At 56.2% G+C, this 23,328-nt stretch overlaps 2 protein-coding genes across 13 annotated transcripts in view; one reads left to right on the top strand and one right to left on the bottom strand.

Moving 5' to 3' along the window:
* Positions 1 to 2,881: 2,881 nt before the first annotated feature.
* On the top strand, positions 2,882 to 15,265 carry HTR6 (5-hydroxytryptamine receptor 6). Its single transcript, XM_069575118.1, has 3 exons — positions 2,882 to 3,595; positions 14,457 to 14,615; positions 14,816 to 15,265. The coding sequence occupies exons 1-3, from the start codon at positions 2,882 to 2,884 to the stop codon at positions 15,263 to 15,265; spliced, it is 1,323 nt and encodes a 440-aa protein (XP_069431219.1).
* Positions 15,266 to 17,433: 2,168 nt separating this feature from the next.
* TMCO4 (transmembrane and coiled-coil domains 4) overlaps positions 17,434 to 23,328 on the bottom strand; it is a 104,192-nt gene continuing 98,297 nt past the window's right edge. For all 12 annotated transcript variants that reach the window (XR_011254128.1, XR_011254129.1, XR_011254130.1 and 9 more), the window contains one exon: positions 17,434 to 18,571. Coding sequence is in view for 9 of the 12 variants with exons in the window: in XM_069575111.1 (XP_069431212.1) it covers positions 18,164 to 18,571 (408 nt within the window). In the remaining 3 variants the exon portion in view is untranslated. The remainder of the gene's footprint in view (positions 18,572 to 23,328) is intronic.

Genomic DNA, 23,328 nt, shown 5'->3' with positions numbered 1-23,328 from the left:
ACCTCCTAGCACTGGTCTGTGGGTAGGAATAATAAAATAAAGCCCCTGGAACATGGCAGGAGGCATTATTTTCCTGTTTCTGTGGAAGGAAAAAGACCCCAGCCACCTGAGATTTTCTTTACATTCTTCCCCATTTCCTTTTTTTCTGTAGCAATTATCATTCTGGGTTTCCTAGGTGGCTCAGTGGTAAAGAATCTACCTTATAATGTGGGAGATGCAGGAGACATGGGTTTGATCCTAGTTGTGAAGACCCCCTGGAGGAGGAAATGGCAACCCAGTCCAATATTCTTCCCTGGAGAATCCCATGGACAGAGGAGCCTGGCGAGCTACAGTGCATAGGGTCACAAAGAGTCGGCCATGACTGACCACACACACAGTTTTCACCCTATGCCCACTTTAAACGTTTTTTATATGCTTAGTAAAGTCTATGAAGTTGGATCTTTGCTTTGGTTTCTGTAGTGTCCCAATTGGATGGAACAGTGTCTGACACCTAGTAGGTGCTCCTTATAAATGTTTGTTGAATCCACGATCAAGACTATCCCCAAGAAAAAGAGATGCAAAAAGGAAAAATGGCTGTCTAAGGGGGCCTTACAAATAGCTGAGAAAAGAAGAGAAGCTAAAGGCAAGGGAGGAAAGAGAAAGATATACTCATCTGAATGCAGAGTTCCAAAGAATGGCAAGGAGAGCTAAGAAAGCCTTCCTCAGTGATCAACACAAAGAAATAGAGGAAAACGATAGAACACAATAAAAAGCAGAGACGTTACTTTGCCCACAAAGGTCCGTCTAGTCAAGGCTATGGTTTCTCCAGTAGTCATGTATGGATGTGAGAGTTGGACTATAAAGAAGGCTGAGCGCCAAAGAATTGATGGTTTTGAACTGTGGTGTTGGAGAGGACTCTTGAGAGGACTCTTGGACTGCAAGGAGATCCAACCAGTTTATCCTAAGGGAGATCAGTCCTGGGTGTTCATTGGAAGGACTGATGCTGAAGCTGAAACTCCAATACTTTGGAGTACTGATGCGAAGAACTGATTCATTGGAAAAGACCTTGATGCTGGGAGGGATTGGGGGCAGGAGGAGAAGGGGACGACAGAGGATGAGATGGCATTACCGACTCGATGGACATGAGTTTGAGTAAGCTCTGGGAGTTGGTGATGGACAGGGAGGCCTGGCGTGCTGCAGTCCATGGGGTCGTAAAGAGTCGGACACGACAGAGCAACTGAGCTGACTGACTGAATCCATGATATTAACCTGTGATGTGTCCAGTAGAGACTCTTAGTTCCGGTTGTGAGGGGCGGGAGGGGGCAGGGATACACAAGGTGTGCCAGGCCTGTCTACCTGCGGTGACTCCACCCCACCTGGCCTGGGGGTTCCCTGTTCCCACTCTTCGGGAGACTGAGAGTGCCAACAGCTTGATCCTTCACCCTTAGTGCCTGGCACTGTCGGGGGGGACAGGATGGTTTCTGCTGGGAAGGAACCATCTATTTAAATTAAAGGTTTGAAGGAAGCGCAACCAATTATATATTATATAGGGCTCCCCAGGTGGGTCATTGGTAAAGAACCTGCCCATCAGTGCAGGAGATGCAGGTTCCATCCCTGGGTGGGGAAGATCCCTTGGAGAAGGAAATGGCAGTCCACTCCAGTGTTCTTGCCTAGGAAATCCTATGGACAGAGGAGGCTGGCGGGCTACAGTCCATGGGGCTGCGGGAGTCGGGAAATGACTTAGCGACTAAACAACAACATATCGTAACATATATGTACACATATGTCAAGCGCTCTGCCCGATATCTCCCAACCGGCTCGCCCTGGTAGCGCGTGGGCAGCCCCCTCTTGGAAGCAGTCCTGGATGAAGGTGGCCCGCAGGCCCCTTCTCCGAGTTCCTCCTGCGCCAAGTGTGAGTGGGGAGGGGCAGGCGTGGCGGGGGCCGGGTAGAGGCCCTAGAGCTGGGAGGCGATCTGACATGGCCCGGCTCTCGGATCATCCCTCTGCAGGCACAGGGGTGCCGGGGACCCCGCCCGCCTGCGGGGCCAGAGCTCGGCTCTGCCCGCCCACCGCGGGGCGGGACGCAGGCTCCGCGGCGCCGGGACCGCGCGCTCCTGGAAGCAGCCACCGCGCCTCCGCGCGCGCAGGGCCCTCTCGGCGTCTCCCGGTCCCTGGGCGCCAGCCCGACCCGCGGCCGCCGCTGCCTCTCCCGGGCAGTCGCAGTCGCCGCCGGCGGAGCAGCGCTCCAGGTACCGAGCCCCGGCGGGAGCGGGGCCGGAGACCCGCGGCCGGGTGGGGAGGGGGTCCTTCTCTCCCGGCGGGCCAGCCGGCGTCCTCCAGCTCGCCGCGGGGACCGCGTCCGCCCGAGCCCGGGGTGCCTCTGCGCTGGGTCCGAGACCTGCGCTCCCCGCCGGGGGCTTGGCTTTGGCCCGTGGGGCTCCCACCCTGCGACCCCCAGCACCCCGGGTCCTCCTTGGCACCTCTCTATGTCCACTCGCCGAGAGGGGCTTGCCCCGGCCTGGAGAGCGCCCAGCGGCCCCGGGCTCCCCGGGTCCCTGCCCTCGACCCATCTTGCCACCCGCGCCTTCGAGGGCCTCTATGCCCACCCGGCCAAACGCCCCGAGTCCGCGTTCCCGTCCTCCTGACTTGCCACTCGCTCCTGCTAGAGGACCCTGCTCCTCAGGTGCCCCCTCCCAAACTTCCTACCCAGGTGTTTGCCCCAGGTGTTTCTGCATCCCACCCAAGGACGCCCCCAAATCTCCTCTCCATCCCCCTCCGGGTGCTGACCCTTGACCCAGAAGGTCCCCTGCCCATCCCCGCCTTCCCAGCAGCCAGCCTCCACGCCCACCCCGCCTCCTCCTCCGGACCGCTCTGGGGCCTCACGTCCTCGCCCTCCGCCCGCATGGTCCCAGAGCAAGGCCCCGCCAATCACAGCACCCCGGACTGGGGCTCGGGGCCGCCGCGGGCACCCGGGGGCAGCGGCTGGGTGGCCGCCGCGCTGTGCGTGGTCATCGCGCTGACGGCAGCGGCCAACTCGCTGCTCATCGCGCTCATCTGCGCGCAGCCCGCGCTGCGCAACACCTCCAACTTTTTCCTGGTGTCGCTCTTCACGTCGGACCTGATGGTGGGGCTGGTGGTCATGCCGCCGGCCATGCTGAACGTGCTGTACGGCCGCTGGGTGCTGGCGCGGGGCCTCTGCCTGCTCTGGGCCGCCTTCGACGTGATGTGCTGCAGCGCCTCCATCCTCAACCTCTGCCTGATCAGCCTGGACCGCTACCTGCTCATCCTCTCGCCGCTGCGCTACAAGCTGCGCATGACGCCCGCGCGCGCCCTGGCGCTGGTCCTCGGCGCCTGGAGCCTGGCCGCGCTCGCCTCTTTCCTGCCCCTGCTGCTGGGCTGGCACGAGCCGGGCCGCGCGCGGGCATCCGCGCCGGGTCAGTGCCGCTTGCTGGCCAGCCTGCCCTTCGTCCTCGTGGCGTCGGGCCTCACCTTCTTCCTGCCCTCGGGCGCCATCTGCTTCACCTACAGCAGGATCTTGCTGGCCGCCCGCAAGCAGGCCGTCCAGGTGGCGTCCCTCTCCACCGGCGCTGCCGGCCAGGCCTTGGAGACGCTGCAGGTACGGGGCAGGACGCGCAGGGAGACCCGGGCGTGGGGGCCGGGGAGGAATGAGCAGTCGTTGCTGGCACTTCCAAGTGGTCATTCCCAGCGCCCACCTTCCTTCTGAACGCCAGACGCAATGCCCAGCTGTCCACAGGACCCGCCAGGACGTGGGCGCGTTTCTCAAGGGTAACATGTGCACCAGGGCATTCAGGCGGGCCCAGCTCTCTCCACATGCTCCTCACCCATCTTCCCCGTCACGACCAGTGGCACCATCATGGCATCATGGCCCAGAAGCTTGGGAACACTTTCCCTCTCATGCTCATGGGATGCATTCACAAGCCCCTCCATACCTGTGTCATTCCCGAGGGCGCCTTCCTGATCTCCTGATCCAAGCCACCGTTGCTTCTTACTTTGGAGCCTTTTTCTTTTCTTCCTGTGCTGGGTCTTCAGTGAGGTGCTCAGGAGCACTGGGGCTTAGTTGCCCCAGAGCACATGAGATCTTCTTTCCCCAACCAGGGGCTGAACCTGTGTCTTCTGCATTGGAAGCCGGATTCTTAACCACCCGACCACCGGGGAAGTCCCGTACCTGGGAGCCTTTGATAGTCTCCCGCTGCCTCCATCCCAGACCCACTCCTGTCCATTTTCTGCACAAAGAGAAACAAAAGGGCAGTCCCCTCACTCTTTGGCTCCAAACCCTTCAGCGGCTCCCTCTGGCTCTCAAGATGGAGAGGAGACCCGGGCCAGGATCTGGCCTGGGACCTGGTCCTGCCAGCCTCTCCAGCTGCACTCCCTCCCCTACCCACTCCCCGCTTCTCTGCACCAGCTCTGCATGTCCTTCTGACACTCCCAGAAGGCGCCAGAGGTGTGCCCAGGTCTTTGCACTGGCTGTGCCGTCTGGGATGTTCTTCCCCTGGGGCCGTCCTTGGCTGACTCTTTCGTTCACAGGTTACTCCTTCCCAGGGGCCCAGCCTGACCACCCCGTCTGCAGACCGCCCCGCCGTCCGCTACCCTGTTATTCTCCGTCTTGACTCCCAGTTTGTTGGTTTGTTCATTGTCTGTCTCCCTTACTGGTGTGTAAGCTCCCACAAGGGCTGGCTTCTCTGGGTGGGCTTCGAGCTCCACCCTACCTAGGAAGTGTCCCCTGACTCCTTGTGAATGGGGTGGGTGCTCTTAGCTGCAGGCCCTGCAGTGTCTAGAGCGGAGTGGGTTGCACAGCGCCTGAGTCCTAGCACCTCTCTGCCCAGGGCTGGGTGTTCAGACTGCCAGGCCCGAGCCCCACAGAATTAGACCACGGGCCCCCAGGAAGGTCCCAGCGGCGCTCTCCAGTGTCCTCCAGATGTGGCCTCAGGTGTGGGAGGTGTCTGCAGGGTGGCAGGTCCCTTGGGGGGTGGGGGTTACTGGATAGACGGAGCTGAGAGGCTGACATCCTGGTTGGCAGCCCCCACGTGGCTTGTCCATGTCACCCCTGCAGTGAGGCCCATCAGCTCGGATGATGGCGTCCTGGGTGGACAGGAGGCCTTGGCTGCAGCCAGCTCTCTCCTGATCTATACTCACTGGAGAACCTTCTCCAGTCTCTGCAGGTGGCTGTGACCCTGATTTGGTTCTTGAGCTTCAGGATGGCTGCCATGGGCTATCCACACCCTCTCGCTGGGTTCTTGTAAAGGAGCATTTCCCAAGCTTCAGGCTTTTGGGAACTGCCTCGAGGCATCTGCCTTGCTACCCTGCCACCCAGCCTCACACAGTCTGCGAGTCTCTGCAGCCATATGTACTTACTTAGCGATTTCTTGGAGTCATCTCATCTTTTTACTTCCGTGAATTTATTTAGCAAGAAAACTTCTTATCTCTTTCACTAACGGAAAATCAGTATCCTTGCCAGAAATAGAAGGTGATCGGAACCACAACTTCAATGAGGCCGCAGAAGCCGCAGCAGTGTTGCTGAAGTCCAGCTTGGATGGCTGGAGACGCTTGAGCCCAAGGCCTGCTTTCTCCTTGTTAGATGTTGGAGGGATGTTAAAGATAGGGTAGCATCAGCATGAGACGTTTCTCTTGACATAACCAGAGCAGCTGGGAGGGCGCGCTAAAGGCCTCTGTTCTCTGTGACTCAGTTATTTCGTTGGGTGTTCATTCACCATCCAAGGTCATCTCCCCGTCTCACTCTGCCCTAATGACTAAGGAGGTATGGAGCTGGTCTTGGTGGGGTTGGAGTGGAGAGGTCTAGATTCTTGGTTATGGCAGTGCCTGTGACACACAGATTTTCTTTCCGTGAAGCTAACCAGCTGGCACTTGGATTTTTAAAAAATTTTTTATTTATCTTTGGCTGCGCCGGGTCTTCGTTGCTGTGCAAGCCTTTCTCTAGCTGTGGCTCACGGGCTTAGTCGCTCCGTGGTGTGCGGGCTCTTCCTGGGTCAGGGATCGAAGCTGTGTCTCCTACACTGGCAGGCAGATTCTTTACCACTGAGCTACTGGGGCGGTCCCCGGACACCCACAGGGGCCAATAATCCCCGTCCCTGTTGGACAGCTGGAGGACTAAGGGTCGATGAGGGGAGGCCACTTGCCCACAGTTGCACGTCTGGTCAGGGAGTTCCAAGCGCAGAGCCCGGGTCTGAGCGTCGAGCTGGCAGCCGGCGGTGACATGCCCCTGAAACCAGGCTCCAAGATCACCACCCTGGGTCCCGTGCCCCGCTGCACTGGCTGTGCCTGTCAGTCTCCTCTGCCAGGCCCTCCTGCTCTGCCACCATCCGAGGCACTCCCCGGCCTCGGTCCTCAGACCTCCTTGCTTTTTCCTACGTTCACTTCCTTAGTGAGCTCGTCTCATCCTGTGACCGGAAGTACCACGTACATACTGATGACTTCCAGCCTGGACCACTCACTTTCCTCGCCCCCAACAGAATCTGGGATTTTTGCCCCAGGCTCCAGATGTAGTCCTTGACTTGTGTCCCTTATATCGACTAATTGATGTGAGTGGCTCAGGCCAGGAGCCTTGGAGGCAACCTCTTTTTCTCTTGCTGCACACCCTGTGTGCTTTCTATATTCAAAACGCATGTAGGCCCTGACCACTTCTCATGTGTCAATTGCTGCCCATCCCTGACCAGTGGCTGAGCCCTCGATCTGATGCCCAGGTTATTGCATTGATCTTCCACTGGCTTCCTGAGCCCATTCTTGCTTCCTTTCGACTTACACTGCAGCCATAGCGATCCCTGGGAACTTCCTGGTGGTCCGCTGGCTAGGACTCAGCACTTTCCCTGCTGTGAGCCTGAGTTCGATCTCTGGTCGGGGAATTAAGATCCCACAAGCTGGGAGGTGTAGCCAAAAGAAAAAAGAGAAGAGTGCAGGCCCTGTCGTGTTATTCCTTGCCCCTTGTCTGGTCTCTTTTCCATCATCTCCCACCATCCCCTCACTCTCTCTGTCTCAGCTGCACTGGGCTCCTTGTTGTTCCTTGAGCACCAAGCACACTCCTGCCTCAGGACCTTTGCACCTTCTGTTGTCTCTGCCTGGGGAACCTCACGTCACCACACAGATCTCCCCCTGACTTCCATCCCTTTCCTCTGGCCTCTGCTTGGCTGTCTCACTAACCGCTTGGTTAGTAACAAGGTCACACTTGCACAGATCCCCTCCAGCCCTCATTTCCTAAGTTGTTCTCAGCAGCAAATAGCAGAGATTGCGTACTTTCCACTTATCATTGGCGTGTTTGCTTCCTCCTATTAGAATGTAATTCTGTGAGGGTGAGGACCTGTCTTGACTGCTGGATTCTCAGCATCTGAAGGAGGGTCGTGAGTGTTCATTGCACAGTGATGGAAGGAACGAAATGGACACGGTGCTCCACAGAGCCCAGGATTCACCCCCAGCTCACGTTTCTCCCTTCTCGTCCACTTGTAGAAGCAGTCCTTGTAGCTGATGGACCCTGCGCCTCTCAGCGCATTCACTTCCTCGGTGCTATGGGGAGTGCTTCTTTTTATTTATTTATTTAACTGCACTGCGTCTTGAAAGTGAAAAGTCACTCAGCCGTGTCCAACTCTTTGCGACCCTGTGGATTATACAGTCCATGGAATTCTCCAGGCCAGAATACTGGAGTGGGCAGCCTTTCCCTTCTCCTGGGGATCTTCCTAAACCAGGGATCAAACCCAGGTCTCCCGCATTGCAGGCGGACGCTGCACCAGCTGAGCTACCGGGGAAGTCCTGGGCCTTAGTTGCCGCATATGGGATTTCAGTCTTCATTGCGGCATGTGGGATATAGTTCCCTGACCAGGGATGGAACCTGGGCCCCTACATTGCGGTCACGGAGTCTTAGCCGTGGGACCACCAGGGAACTCCGTTGAGGGCCTCTCTTGTGCAGGAGCTGTCCTGGGCTGTGAGTGCGGGCATGAGTGGGTCTGAGAAGGTCTTGCCTCTTGAAATCTATGTTCTAGTTGGAGAGAGAGATGGTAGTCACGAAACCCTATCATGATGAGTGTTCTGGAGCTTATAAGAAGGGTGTCTCTTCTAGTAAACATCAAAAATCTATCACTCCCTGTGCGCATGTTTGCAAAATCAAGGAAGTCACAACACCAGAGGCTGAGAGGCGTCTTCGTGGGTCATTTGGTATCTGGGCTTCCCAGGCGGCTCTGGCAGTAAAGAGCCTGCCTGCCAGCGCAGGAGACGTAAGAGGCGGGGGTTCGGTCTCTGGGTCGGGAAGATGCCCTGGAGGAGGGCATGGCAACCCCCTCCAGTATTCTTGCCTGGAGAATCCCATGGACAGAGGAGCCTGGCGGGCTGTGGTCCACAGGGTCACGAAGAGTCGGACACGACTGAGCGACTTAGCACACACACGCACTGCCTCTGAGGCAGAATGACTCTCGGCCTCTCAAGCCTGAAATATGTCTGTGTGACTGTCTCCTGCTTTCTGGAACGCCTTTTCTCTTGATTTGAATAAGGAAGTGTCAGACTCCACCATCCAGCAAGTACCTGGCTTAAAATCGCTCAGCTGGCTTCCCAAACCACCCAGATACTAAGCAAGCTTTCTGCCGGCTAGTTTCCGTACTGCCTGGAGAACTGCCTGTGTTTGGGGACATGGCTTCTGGGAGGCCATCCTACTCTGGCCTCCTGGGTTGTGACCCTCTTTCGCCACCTGAGGTGGCACATCGGCCTGGGGGTGGAGGCGTTTTCATTGCCTGGACCCAGCGGAACTGATGAGAAGGAACAGAACTTGGCGGGGGGTGGGGGCGGCTGTTAGGCCCCCTTCCTTCCCGTCCTGGCCCCACTGAACCCTTGGCTCCTTCCTCGAACCAGTCTCTCGCTTTCCCACAGAGGGACGGGGGCTGGCTCCCAGTCCCTGAAGTCCTGGCCCTTCCGGAGTTTCAGACGTGGTTGTCGAGCTGGCTGGAGCGTCTTTTTCTGCCTCTATCTGCCTGTTGATGCAATAGAGAGCTCTTGGAAAGCCACTGGTTGGCTCAGTGGTTTCAGCTGGGTCCTCCCAGCCCCAGGGCTCTGAGAAAGGAGTCCTGCTCAGAGGTCAGGCAGGGGCTGTGGCTGGGGGTGCGGAGGCGGGCGTGAGAGTTGGTGAGGGTGCCCGTGAGATGCAGCCAGGGCAAGTGTGTGCACGCATGTGTGAGAGGTGGGCGCCCCTGTGGTGATGGTGCTCACCCTTGGGGGGTTCCAGAAGGACCGCTGTGGGCGCTCAGCCTCCTGGGGAGCAGCAGGCGGCCCGGCTGGGCGCCCCTGTGTCCTGCGCCCCTTGTTCTCTCTGCCAGGGCTCTTGTGTCTCTGTGGCCACACGCTCTCCCCACGCCTTCCTCTCCGCCCATCCTCCCCCTTCCTCCTCCCCCTCGGCTCAGCCTCAGCCCCTCTCCTCTGCACCCCGTGTCCTCCTCCTCCCTCCCTCCCTCCCTCCATTTCTCCTCCTGACCCTCCTCCCCCAGCTTTGTTCACCCTCCATCACCCAGCTATGCATCATTCTGTCCCAGGGATCTGTCTTCCCTTCCATCTCTGCCTCCTCCCCCTCAGAGGAGGCTGTGATCCCAGAAATATCTCAGAGGGGGAGGAGGGGGTGAGCAGGAGCAGAGCTGAGCGTGACAGGCTGGGCCGCCGCTCTGAACGAGGCAGCCTGCTGCAGCCAGGGCGGGGCGGGGGGCTTGTCCGTCTGTCTGGACCCAGGTTCAAATCCTGCCTCTCTCTCACTGCAGCGGGTTGACTCTGGGCGAGCTGCTCGCCTCCCTCTCTCCCAGTTATCGTCTGAGGCTGTTTGAAGCACCAGTGAGATGCTTTCTATATGCCTGGTGCACAGTAGCTGCTTGTTGCTTGACGAATGTGAGCTCTGTCCTTTCCTCTCAATGGTGAAATGCACGGCGCTGGAAGTTCACCCCTTTGAGTCTTCCTAGGGGCAGAAACAAGCGCGGCTGCCATCAGCAGCCTCATCACCATTATCAAGGAGCTGAGGTGCATACAAATAACAATGAACACCAACCATGATCACTAACTTAGTAACTAACAGTACTCACTCTTAGTAACCAACAGTACCCACACAGTACTTACTATGTACCAGGCACCATTCAAGTAACTTTCTATTATCCTATTTAATCCTCACTACAGTCCTACAAGGTGGATGTCATATGAGAATTGCCAGCTTGCAGAGAAGAGGGCTGAGGCCCAGAGAGGTTAAGTACCTTGCTTAAGGTTGCTCAGCTACTTAGTAACAGAGTCACAGTTTGAACCAGGCAGGCTAACTCCAACGTCTACTTAGCACCTTCACACTATGATTAGATGGCTGGGCTTCCCAGGGGGCACAGTGGTTGAGGTTCTGCTTGCCAGTGTAGGAGGTGCAAGAGATGCCGGTTGGAACTCTGGGTCAGGAAGGTCCCCTGGAGGGGGAAATGGCAACCCGCTCCAGTATTCTTGCCTGGAAAATCCCATGGACAGAGGAGCCTGGTGGGCTACAGTCCATGGGGTCTCAAAGAGTTGGACACAGCAAGGTGACTGAGCGCACATGGTTAGCTGGTCATACAAATTTGAAATTACTCGAGGGAATATGTAAGTCCACTTTAAAACGAAAATTCATCAGTAGCGATAAAGTAAAAGGCCCCCTGGCCTCATCCAGGCCCTCCCACTCCTGTCTCTCCATGCCTTTCCAGCTCTTTCCCTCCGTGTTTGTGTATTTGTCTATGTGCCTAAAGAAACTTACGCCTTGCTTTGTGTCTTTTTTTAAACAGAGGCTGTCTGTCTGGTCTTGCAACTTGCTGTTATCACTTGATCCTGTGTCGTGGAGATCTTTCCGTGGGATCGATTTGTTCTTTTAAACGTCTGTGTAGTATTTTATGGTGGGAATGTATTTACCCTTTTAAACGTCTGTATAGTATTCTAAGGCTTCCCTGGTGGCTCAGCTGGTAAAGAATCCTCCTGCAACATGGGAGACCTGGGTTTGATCCTTGGGTTGGGAAGACCCCCTGGAGAAGGGAATGACAGCCCACTCCAGTGTTCTGGCCTGGAGAATCCTGTGGACTGTGTACAGTCCCTGGGGTCACAAAGAGTCAGACACGACTGAGTGACTTTCACTATAGTTTTCTAAGCCAGGGTTTATTTAACCGCTCTCCTCTGATGGACTTGTGAGCTGTTTCCATTTTTTTTCTGTCACGAATGGAGCTGCGGAATACATCCTTGTTCGTGCTGAGTGGACAGACAGGTGTACAGCTGTTTATGCATGTAGGGTCCTGCAGGCAGGCCTCCCTCTTGGCAGGGCCCTGCCAAGTTGTCCCCCTCTGACAGTGGGAAACGCCACAGACGTGTGGTGATGTAAGGGACGTGCCAACAACAGAGCATGCCACGAGGGGTCTAAGGTGGCTTTAGGGCAGAGGGAGGTGAGCAGGATGGCACTGCCCGGACCCCAGGGTGTGGGCTGGTGGTGGCCCTCGGCTTCTGTTCCACCAGGGCCTCTTGCTAAGAGTGGTGGGGTTTTGCTTGGGGCTATCATCCTCCAGAATGGAAGCAGCATGGTAAAGTGGAGAAGGCTCAGCGTCTGGAGCCGGAGGTGACTTTAATTCCCTGCCTCAACTCTTGTCTGCTGCGTGACTCCTGGCTAGCTATTTTGCCTCTCTCAGCCTCATCTGCAAGATGAAGAGTATAACACCTTCCTCCCAGAAAGACCGAACGACAGAATGAGTATCAGGTGCAGACGCATTGTAAGCACTCAGTAAGTGGGGCTAACGGCGTAGGGGGTCTGTGGTGCTTTGGTTTGAGCACAGTGTGACCTTGGGAAGGCCCCCTACTCTCGCTGAGCCTCAGTTTCTTCCCTTTTGCCTGCTTTCTTGAGTCAATTCTTTGGGGAGAAGAAGAGGCAGGAAAATGCAGGTTTCTTCCCAGGAAGACTGGAGAGGGACCCTCAGATCATGGTTGACCCTCTGGGTCGCCCTCCCCGATGATGGCCCCTGTCTTATCTCCCCGAGTGCCTTGGTTCCCCAGTGCCCGAGAGCCTTGGCAAGATCATGGCTGTCTCTTGCCTCCTCACCAGGCTTCCAGGGGTGAGGGGTTACCTGTGTGGCTGGGGCCTGCGGGAGATGGTGTCTCCCTCCTCCTCTTGTCTGTCCCCATTGATGGCAGCAATCCAAAGTCAGAGCGGCTCTTAGGAGATTCTTTTGGGGAAGCAGGAGGCTCTCCCTCCAGACTGACCAGTGGGGCCACAGGAGCCACAGAGAGTCCACTCTGGAGAAGAGAGAATGAGAGGGGAGGGAAAGCAGACCCTCCTTTTCTCCCTGGCTACCGCACAGTGAGTGAGTCAGAGCCTTTGTCCTGAGGTCTGCGCTGCTTTGGAAAGCCTGAGCTGTTGGCAGGAGGACCAGCTCCCGAGGGCGCTACAAACTTCCCCAGCCTCATCCACACACCACTGAACGATGTCAGGGCTGCTATGCGCGCGCATTAACTCCGTGTCCAGCACAGGGCATATGCGTATTATCTGCAGCCTCACAGCAGCTCCATAAGCTGAGCGTTTTCTCCCATTTGACAAATGTGGAAGCTGATTCTCTCAAGATCACAAGTGAGTGAGTGGTAGAGGCACGGTTTGAAGCCTGATCACTTGTTTTAAAAGCCCAGCTCTCGCCTCTGTGCCCCACCAAGAAAGTGGGAAGAATCAAGAGCCTCTTTTAGGCTCCCCTGTGTGAGCCTTGATATTTGTCTAACCAGATTTCACCTGGACAAATACATCGAAAAGCAGGAGTTACAGGGTGCCTGTCTCCACTCTCCTGCCCACCGCCATTCCAGATCCCACAGAAGGACAGCACGCATCTGGGGTTTCAGCACCTTGGACAGGAACCAAGCCTGGGTACCCTGAAGAGACAAGCGAGAACAAGGCTGGGAGGGGGAGTTCCTGCATGTGGGAGTGGGGGTGGCTTTAATGCTCCCGGGGGGTTCATGCATCTTGGCTTTGCCTCCGCCCCTTTCCATCTGCGAAGGTTGCCTGGGAACCTGGCTCCTTGCTTCCTGCCTCCTCCTGACTCCCCAGCCTGTCTCTGGTTGCCTCAAGAGCTAAGCTGGGCTCTTGCACACTTTAGGAAGTGCTGGGGGGAATCTTTGGCCTTTAAAGCCCAGGTGTATTCCCAGGCAGCACACATACCCTTTCATAGTCTAGTGAATTATGCTCACCCCAGTATCTACATAAGCTGTCCACATAGGTGGGTTTCACTTTGTGTAGAGGATATATGAAAATCCAAGTTGATTACAACACATGGTTTAGAGGAGGGCTTCACGTTGCAGCTTTTGTAGATTCCTAGGGGTTTCAGGGATGGACTTTGCAGTGGTCTCTGAACTCTCTGGCTATGTGGGAAATTTTTTCTTCTGTGTGTGTATACACGTGTGTGTGTGTTTGTAAACATTTACAAAAGCTGTTTTCTGGGGAGTAAGTTGTGTAGATTTCATTTGAATTTCAGTGGGCTCACAGAAAAACATTAAGAGAACTGCTGGGCTAATGGGTCATCCAGTACAGAGAGCCTTTTATGTTTTGGGACTCCTGGTCTCCAGTTTATAAAAGCCACATTCGAGCCCCTCAGGCCTTGTCTCCTGCAGAGCCTCTCCTTTTTCCTCCTCTTCTCCCAGCTCCTGCTCGTGAAATCCCTGTGTGGGAATGAAGCTGTCTCTAAGTCCACAGTGAAATCCAAGTCTAAAATACCAAGGTCACTCCCATCCCTAGTGATTTATAAGATATTTAATTGCACATGTTTTCAAAATAAACTTTATTTTGTGGATCATGAAAACAGTGGTGCAAAACTGTCACTCCAAAATATCAAGAGAATCAATTCACAGGCAAAGAGATTGTCAAGCCTCGCACAGCAGCTGTCCTCTTTCGTCAAGTACTGTCCAATTGCAGCTAATTCTTGAAGTGCCCAAGTGCAGTGCAGGACGACACTGCGTCCAGACACAAAGCCAACAGCTCAGGAGGCCCTCACTCCCTGCAAAGCACAGCGTTCGACACTGTCCAACAAGCAGGAACACGAGCCCCTGGGAAGTCTCACCGCCCTTCCTAGAGCTCCCTGTGCACTGCTAGTCAGGGTCAGGGCCTGGGGCAGGACCAGGACAAAGGCTTCTATTTCTGGGATCAAGGCTCGGTCTGGGGCTAAAGCTGGGCCCAGTCCGGCCCAGGCTGGAGGCTCAGTCTGAGACTGTGGCTGTGTGGGGCTCAATCTGTGGCAGGTATCAGCGGTCAGGCCATGAGCAGAGTTTAGCTTATTGAGGGGCTCACTCTGAAGCCAAGGTCAAGGTTCAGCCTGGAGTCAGGGTCAGGGCTCAGGCTAGGACTACAGCTGGAGCCCATTCAAGGGTCAAGGCTGAGTGTGTTAAGGGCTCGGCCTAGAATTAGGATTAAGGCTCAGTCTGGGGCCAGGAAGAGGTGCAGACAAGTCACGTGGCCTTCCTCTCTGCAGGTGCCCAGGACCCCACGCCCAGGGGTGGAGTCAGCTGACAGCCGGCGTCTAGCCAGCAAGCATAGCAGGAAGGCCTTAAAGGCCAGCCTGACCCTGGGCATCCTGCTGGGCATGTTCTTTGTGACCTGGCTGCCTTTCTTTGTGGCCAACATAGTCCAGGTAATGCCACCGCTGGGGGTGGGTGAGTCCCCGCCTTGCTGGGGAGGCCCCGAATCCCACCACCGCTGACCCTGCACCCCCAGAGCTGGGGAGGGAGGGGGGCGGGCAGCCACTGAGAGCGCGTGTTTGCGGTCTGTCGCATCCACGCTGGGTGGGGTGCCCTGCGCCCCGGCTCCAGGATGTCCCCCCGCCCCCTCCAGGCCGTGTGTGGCTGCATCTCCCTGGGGCTCTTTGACGTCCTCACGTGGCTGGGCTACTGCAACAGCACCATGAACCCCATCATCTACCCTCTCTTCATGCGGGACTTCCGGCGGGCTCTGGGCAGGCTCCTGCCGTGTCCCCGCGGCCCCCGGGAGCAGCAGCCGGGCCTCGCCTCGCCCTCCGTGCGGACCTCTCACAGCGGCGCGCGGCCCGGCCTGAGCCTGCAGCACGTGCTGCCCCTGCCCCTGCCGCCGGACTCGGACTCGGACTCGGGCTCGGGCTCCGGGGGCTTTCCTGGCCCGCAGCTCACGGCCCAGCTGCTGCTGCCTGGCGAGGCCACCCGGGACCCACCCCCTCCTGCCAGGGCCTCTACTACCGTCAACTTCTTCAGCATCGATCGCACGGAGCCTGAGCTGCGGCCGCATCTGCCTGGGACCCCCACGAACTGATGCAGGCGTGGAGAACTGGACTGGATGGGATCAGGTCCCCCAAGGCCTTGGACCAGCCCTTGGCTAAAACCAGGAGGCTACAGGTCCTCTGGGGAGCCATTCTGAGCTCCAGTGGGTGGCACTGAGTCAGGATCCCCTGCACACTGCAGGCCTCCAACCTGGAGGCCTGGTTGCTGGCTTTAGGCCAGTTTTCTCCAGGATGCCTCACCACTGAGTGTAACTGGTGTGTGTGTGTAGAGCAGGGTTGGAGGACTCCCAGGAGTGGGGTGAGGCCCTCTTGATCCAGCTTAGGATGCAGGCAGTCACCTCCCTTGCACATCTTATCAGCCTGCGTGGGAGCCATGCCTCTGTCTGCAGAGGTGGCTCAGCGCTGGGCCAGATCCCTTGCTCTGCGGGCCTTGACCATCAGCATCAGCTCCCGGGAGTCTGTTAGAAGTGCACGCCCCTGCCCCACCCTAGACCTGCTGGTCGCCAGGTGAATCGTGTGCACGTTATGGTTTGAGATGTGCTGGCTCAGGGGATCTTTAACCTGAGGATGTCTGGCTAGACAGTTTTCAGACCAGCTAGGCTCTCAGGATATACGTGCTGCATAGTAAATATCTGAGCCTGGGAGTCAGGCAGGCAAAGTTTGAACCTCCGCTTCACTGCTTTCCAGCCCTTGTACAAGTTACTTAACCTCTGAGCCTGGTATTCCACATGCAAATGGGGAAACGATGCCTGCCTCCTAGGGCCTTGTGGGCACAGAACGCCCAGTACTTGGCAGGTGGTTAGTGGGTGGTCCCTGCTGCTGTTGTAACTCCTGGCCATCCAATCCCCTGGCCCCTGGCGGAGGGCCAGGAAGGGCCACTGTTCCCACTTTTTTACCCCTGCCTTCCTCCTCCTCAGCCCTGGCCCGCAGCCCACGATCTGACTCTGTCTCCCCAACCCCTGGCTAGGCTGCTGCCCTGCCCCTCCTGGCAGCACATGGGTAGCTGCTGGGTTCTTGCTCAAGATCAAGGATGGGTGTTCCCTACCTTGGGCTTCCTTTGGCCTAGAAGGGAACCATCTGATGAGGACAGAACCAGTCCCTCTCCTGCTGCCTTCTGGCCTTCCCTGGGGTCAGTGAGGGAAGCAGCCGTGGGCACTGGGTCAGCAGAGTTGTAGAGAAGCCATCCCTGGTACGGGCAGGTGCCGTGGGGGAGGCAGGTGGACGCCGGCACAGGACTTGCTTTTTGTTTTTCTGATGAGGAACTCTTGGTTCCCAAAGTTTACCCGCTTTAGGTTCCCGTTCAGTCTGAGGTTTTTCTTACTCCATTGCCCGCCACCCTCCCATCTTCCCACCAAGTTCTACCAACCGCGATCCCAGGGGCCACCCTGGGCGGCCTGGCGCTCTCCATGGTACTGAGCATGGAGACTCCATTCTGGCCATGCCACTGACTCTGCAGGGGCCACGGTGCTTGTCGGGCTCCCCTTCTAGCCCCAGGCTTGCCCCAGTGGACTCTCAATAAGCCCTAGCTGAGGTGGTGACTGCGGTGTGGACTGAATCTGCTTGAAGGGCTACTCGGGCTGGAGAAGCCGCTGGTGAAGGGGGAAGAGACTCTGGGTGCGGGTGTCCTGTGTTCTGGTCCAGACTCTGCCCGAGCTTGCTCTGGGACCTCAGCAACGTCCTTTCCTCTCTCAGGGCTGAGTCTTCCGTGGGTGACATGAGCGGTTTGGACCAACAGCAGCAGGCTGTGTGACCAGCAGCGCTTTGGACCAACAGGCTCTGAATATCTGCTGAAGGAACAAACACACATCCCCCGAGGACCGATTCAGCTCCAATACTCTAATCCCCCGATTCTCTCCAACCCCAGCTGCCTCCTCCCGGGCTTGTCAACATTCCCTCTGCCTGGGCTCCGGCCTCCCCGAGCGCACAGTGCGGGGGAGGGGTCATGTCCGGCTCTGTCATTCGGAGCCAGTGGGAGCACCAAGGAGGAGGGGTCAGGGGTGCAGCTACAGTGACTAAGGGCTCGGGCTCTGGAGGTTGACTGACTGGGTTTTGAGGCTGATCACCTGTGTGATCTCGGGCAGGTTCCCTAAACGCTCTGGGCCTGACGGTGAAAACGAAGACAATAATAGTACCTACCTCACTGGGTTGTTGTGAGGGGTCAGCTGAGACAATCCGTACAAAGTGCTCTGCACACGGTAGATGCTTAATAAATGGTAGCGAGTGTTATTATCTATTATTATGATCATCACACCATTGTTTCTGCCATAGGAAATCCCCCCACGTACTTCATTCTTGTCCCAGGCCCAGCTCCTGTCCACACTGCCTGCAGACCCAGAGTCTGTGCACTCTGCTCTGTAACCATTATATTCAGGGCCCCCCTGTGGCTTTGTGGGGGGGCCTTCACGTCACATGTTTCTGATGGCCGCCCCTGTGGTTGTGCAGGGCTCGGCCTGGATGGCTGCACAAGGAAAATCTCATCAGATCTCCCAAGGGCAGAGAGGGTAAGCTGTCCGCTCCCCACTGGACCCACCCCCCCATGGTGCCTGTGGGCTGGAGCACAGCTCTGGACAGTGGTTGGAGGGGTGGGCGGACACCAGGCTCTTGAGGCTGGAGAGCTTGCCAGGGTGGCTCCAGAGAGCTCCGGACGGGCAATTGACCCCCAGCGCTGACCCAAAGCACAGGAGGTACCCAGCCAGTTCAGCCCCAGGGATCCGTACTGTGCTGGCTTGACTCTGTGGAGCTCTGGCCTCCATTCCTCGGGGAAGGGACAGTGTCTCCTTACAAGCCCCTGTCCTTCCAGTACCAACGTCTTCAATTTAGCAAAGGCAGTGGTAGAGATTCTCCATCTCCAGAGCTTGTGGCGGGGGAGCAGGTGAAGCAGAGTAAGAGGGTGCTCCATGAAGCAGTCTGGGAAGGTGACTCTCCTCGGATCAGTCAAGCCCTGGGCAGGGCCCCTGTGTCTCACGGGCACAGGCAGGGCAGCCCAGTGGGTTGGTGCCCAGGCCATGGCTGCAGAGAGGGGGGCTCTCAGCAGGCCTGGTAGCAGCAGGAAGGGAGGCCCCTTCAGACTGGTCCAGTTCCGCTGGCACCTGGGCTTGGCAGAGGTCAGGGGGTATGGCTGCTTTGGGGGTGTCTCCGGATGTGGGACCCTGGGTTTGCCCATCCTGGTTGGTGGTCTGATCTGATGAAGAGGTGGCTGCCGCCTGGCGGGATTCCTCTTGGGGCAGGCTGCCTGGGGCCAGCAAGAGTCCCTTCTCATCCCAGCTGGGCTTGGTGCGGATGCCCACGGCCTTCAGGATGACGTCCATCTGCTTGGCATAGTCCAAGTGGCCACTGACCTGCAAGAGGGCAGGAAGTGAGCACCACAGAGCCCAGTCCTCCCAGGACCCCTGGGCCTCTCCCCGTGTCATCAACCAACACCATCACTCCAACCCTCGATGATTCTCCAATCCAGAGTGAGTGGGAAGCCTCTGGGTTCAAGGCTGCTCTAGAATTTATTAAATAAAGATAAAGGAAGCTTGAGAAGACTCTAGAGAGTCCCTTGGACAGCAGGGAGATCAAACCAGTCCATCCTAAAGGAAACCAACACTGAATATTCACTGGAAGGACTGATGCTGAAGGTCCAATACTTTGGCCACCTGATGTGAAGAACTGACTCACTGGAAAAGACCCTGATGTTGGGAAAGATTGGAGGTGGGAGAAGGGGACGACAGAGCATGAGATGGTTGGATGGCATCACTGGCTTAATGGACGTAAGCTTGAGCAAGCTCCGGGAGTGGGTGATGGACAGGGAGGCTGGCGCGCTGCGGTCCACAAAGGGAAATGACTGAGTGACTGAACAACAAAAGGAAGCTTCTCTACAGTCTGGGTCCTGTGGGGGCAGGAAAGGTCCTCCCGATAGAAGTCTGGAGTGGCAGCTCCCATTCTCTGTCTGCAGCTTTAGGTTACAGTGGAAGGGCTCTGTGGCTCACCAGCGGAGGGACCATGGGCAAGCCCTGTATCCCCCTGACCTCCACTTGCCTCAGCTGTAAAATGGGGGCAGTAAGAGTGAGTACCTCAGAGGGTTGCTCTGAAGGTTCCCCCAGGAATACTTCTGAAATCGAGAATAGAGCTATGGCTAGGAAGACTGCAAGGGGCTTCCCACGATTCCCTCTCCTCCTTCCCCTGAGTCATAAGACCAAGCGATAGCTGGACGTATTCTCCAGCCTCCCTGGCCGTGGAGTGCACTATGGTGATGCGCTCTGGCCTATGAGATGAAGCACAGCGTTATTCGGTGCTCCTTGGAAGTCTCTTTAAAAGGGGGAATGCTTCTGCTTTCTCCCTGTTTCCTCTTTCCTGCTGGCTGGAATGCAGACGGGATGGCCAGGGCTTCAGCAGCCATCGTGAGCCACGTAAGGTTGGCAGAGTAGCAAGAGAGAGAGTGTTGGCCCCTGAAGGCTGTGCGGCCTCTACACCAGCCCTGAAATGCCTCTTCTGGCCTTTTCCTATGTGGCAGCATCATCTCTTGTGAGTTTAAGCCACTTCACCTGGGCCTCTGTTATGGACAGAATCTTCATTAACACAAGGGTCAAGAAGTGCCGGTTCCCTTCCTGAGAGAAAAGAGACTTCTCTGTTTTTGTGTTGGGATATATGTCAGTGACTGAAAAATAGGGGTGTAACTGGAGTGCCGACGCCTAACTGTGATAATGGGCGAGGCAGGATACGCAGCAGGTCCTTAATACATTGGAGGAAAGACATTTATTGGCTATACTCCTTTGACAGGTATTGGGTGCTAATTGCAGACGAAGCAATGAGGCAGAGAGATTAAGGGACCTGCCCAGGGTCACACAGATGTCAGAGCCGGACTCTGAATCCAGACCTTCTCTCTTCACGGAAAGTCAAGGGTGTGGCCGGGAAGACCTTAAACAGCATGAGAAGAGAGAAGCCCAGAGGAGGGCGGTGATTTGCCTAATGACACGCAGCCTGTGAAGAGTGTGTTTGAGAGGCTGACTGTGGAAGCTGCTTCGCGCAAATCTTCTCCCTGAAACGGAGCCTCATGCTCTCCCCAGCCAGCTTAGGGGGCCTGCTCTAGTGCCAAAGGCAAACACAAGACTGGACCGTCTCTCAAGGCTGAAGAGGAAGGTTTTGTTTAAAAAGAAGACAGGGAACAGAGGGGAGGTTGGCTGGGACTTGAGGAGACGGCACAAAGGCCCGGCTGGCAGCGCCGGCACTCCCACTTGGCCAGAAACCACACGGGGCTGGCCCGGCGACCGCGCAATAGCACAGAAGACAAGCCCCCGTGGGGCTTTATTTCCTCGTGATAACCAGAACCTGCCTCCCTCTTGCTGTTTGCTGTGCAACTGCTTTCGAAGACCGTTCAGTGAGACACGTACGTGCACACACACAGAAGAGGCTTTTCGGATCCCTGGGCTCAGGGTGGAGGTCAAGGTAGGGAGGCATCCTTTCCTAGAGGGTGGACATTAGTGGCTGCATGGCGCTAGAAAGCACCTAAGTTTGGAATCAGAGAAATCGGGGTTCTAGACTTGCCTCTGTCTCTTACTAGTAACGAGGTGAGTCTGTACAATGTCCTGAACACCAGCTCCTCCATCTGTAAAAATGAGGGCCATGATACTGCATACCTTAAATATTTGCTAAAAGAGTTCAACAGCCTGGGACTTTGCAGGAACTATTCTGCTCCATATGACCCAAACCTCTGTTTAAAAAGGGACATTACCCAGTTAGAGTTAGTGACGCCCATCTCATCTCATGGGAGTGGTGGGAAGCAATAATACAAACCACAAGGCGCGGCTCCTGGCACACAGTAGGTATGCCATGCATGCGAGTCCCTTTACTTTAGTTTTCTTGGAAGGAGAGATAGAAGGTAGGGAGTTAGCTGGGCTGATCCATTTGGGAACCCAAAATGGCTGCTGAAGCTCAAGCCATCACATCTGAATTCCAGCCAGCAGAAACCTAGACCCAGAGGGATAAACAACGATGGCCTCCTTATACCTTTTCAATGTTGACAAAGGGCTGGTACTAGGGCTGGGTGGAGGCAGGCAGGACAGGAAGGAAGGGAGGCATCTGTGGCCACAGCCAATGCCAGATGGAAATAGCACTGTGCAGCTGCCCCAGAATGCACAGCTCTGGCCTTTCTTGGCCACAGGTTGGTCCAGGCCTCAGCCAACCCTGGCCCCTGAGCTGCTATTCTGCAAAGATGGAGCGGGAGGAAGAACTGGCTGGCAAAGCTCTGATTTTACAGGGAGCTGGGGGAACGGGAGAGCAGGAGTGAGGTGGGCGGGAGAAGAACCTCTTCTGTGCAGGGGAGCATTCTGCTGTGGCTGGCGCTGGATAAAGTTTCCAGGACTTCCCTGGCAGTCCAGAGGCTGAGACTCTGCACTCCCAATGCAGGGGCCCTGGGTTCAATCCCTGGTCAGAGAAATAGATCCCACATGCCACAACCAAGAGGGAAGACGCTGAGTGCTGCAACGGAGGCCCAGAGCAGCGAAACGAAAAGGCTGCAGCCCAAGACCGTCTTCCTGCCACCTCAACGGAGGGCCTCCTCCCACAGGGAGACACGCTGGATGTCCCTGGGGTTGCGAAGCCTCCCTGGCGTTCCCACGCTGGTTACGGACCCTCTTGGGGGCTCCCCTGTGACAACACTCACAACATGCCACCATTCGCGTCTGCTAGCTTCGGTCTCCGTTCTGATAGACTGTGTGGGGGAGGGCAGGACCCGACGCCCCACACCCAGCCCTGAAACGTGCAGATGCTCAGGCTTATCGACGCGAGGTGAGGGGGCTGCAGGGCTTCCTGCTTCCTGCCTTGCAAGACACCTCGACTTTCCAAACCAAAGCTGCTGCCATCTGCCCAACCATTTCCAAGACTATCAGACCCCTTGGGGGCACCTTTACCTCTCAGGCCTCAGTTTCCTCTTCTGTAAAATGGGGCTAATAAAGATACATACACCATGTGGGCTGGTTGTGAGGATTCAATGAGATAATGCACGTCACAGGCTTAATGCCTGAGGGCTGGAGGTCACTGACAAGAAGCCACAGAAATGTGTGGACACAGGCAGCGTGAACGCAGTGGTGAAGAGTCCCGGCTCAGGGAGGTTCTGGGTTCTGCCACCCACATGCAGTGTGCCCTGCTGCAGCCCCAGTTTCTATACCCGCCCGGCTCAGCTCAGCCGCTCAGTCGTGGCTGACTCTGCGACCCCATGGACTGCAGCATGCCAGGCCTCCCTGTCCATCACCCACTCCTGGAGCTTGTTCAAACTCACGTCCATCGAGTCAGTAACGCCGTGCAACCATCTCATCCTCTGTCGTCCCCTTCTCCTCCTGCCTTCAATCTTTCCCAGCATCAGGGTCTTTTCCAAGGAGTCAGTTCGTTGCATCAGGTGGCCAAAGTACTGGAGTTGTAGGTTTAGCATCAGTCATTCCAATGACTATTTAGGACTGATCTCCTTTAGGATGGCCTGGTTGGATCTCTTTGCAGTCCAAGGGACTCTCGAGTCTTCTTTAGCACTACAGTTCAAAAGCATCAATTTTTTGGTGCTCAGCTTTCTTTATGGTCTAACTCTCACATCCATACATGACCACTGGAAAAACCATAGCTTTGACTAGATGGACCTTTGTTGGCAAAGTAATGTCTCTGCTTTGTAATATGCTGTCTAGGTTGGTCATAGCTTTTCTTCCAAGGAGCAAGCATCTTTTAATTTCATGGCTGCAGTCACCATCTGTAGTGATTTTGGAGCCCAGAAAAATAAAGTTGGCCACTGTTTCCCTTGTTTCCCCATCTATTTGCCATGAAGTGATGGGACTGGATGCCGTGATCTTACTTTTCTGAATGTTGAGCTTTAAGCCAACTTTTTCACTCTCCTCTTTCACTTTCATCAACAGGCTCTTTAGTTCCTCTTGGCTTTCTGCCATAAGGGTGGTGTCATCTGCATATCTGAGGTTATTGATATTTCTCCCAGAAATCTTGATTCCAGCTTTTGCTTCATCCAGCCCAGCATTTCACATGATGTACTCTGCATATAAGCTAAATAAGCAGAGTGACAATATGCAGCCTTGACGTACTCCTTTCCTGATTTGGAAACAGTCTGTTGTTTCATGTC

The sequence above is a fragment of the Ovis canadensis genome, chromosome 2 (genome assembly GCF_042477335.2).
Source record: "Ovis canadensis isolate MfBH-ARS-UI-01 breed Bighorn chromosome 2, ARS-UI_OviCan_v2, whole genome shotgun sequence".
NCBI classification, from domain to species: domain Eukaryota; kingdom Metazoa; phylum Chordata; class Mammalia; order Artiodactyla; family Bovidae; genus Ovis; species Ovis canadensis.
Note: the sequence above shows the minus strand (reverse complement) of the source record. Positions and strands in the feature narration are given on the sequence as shown.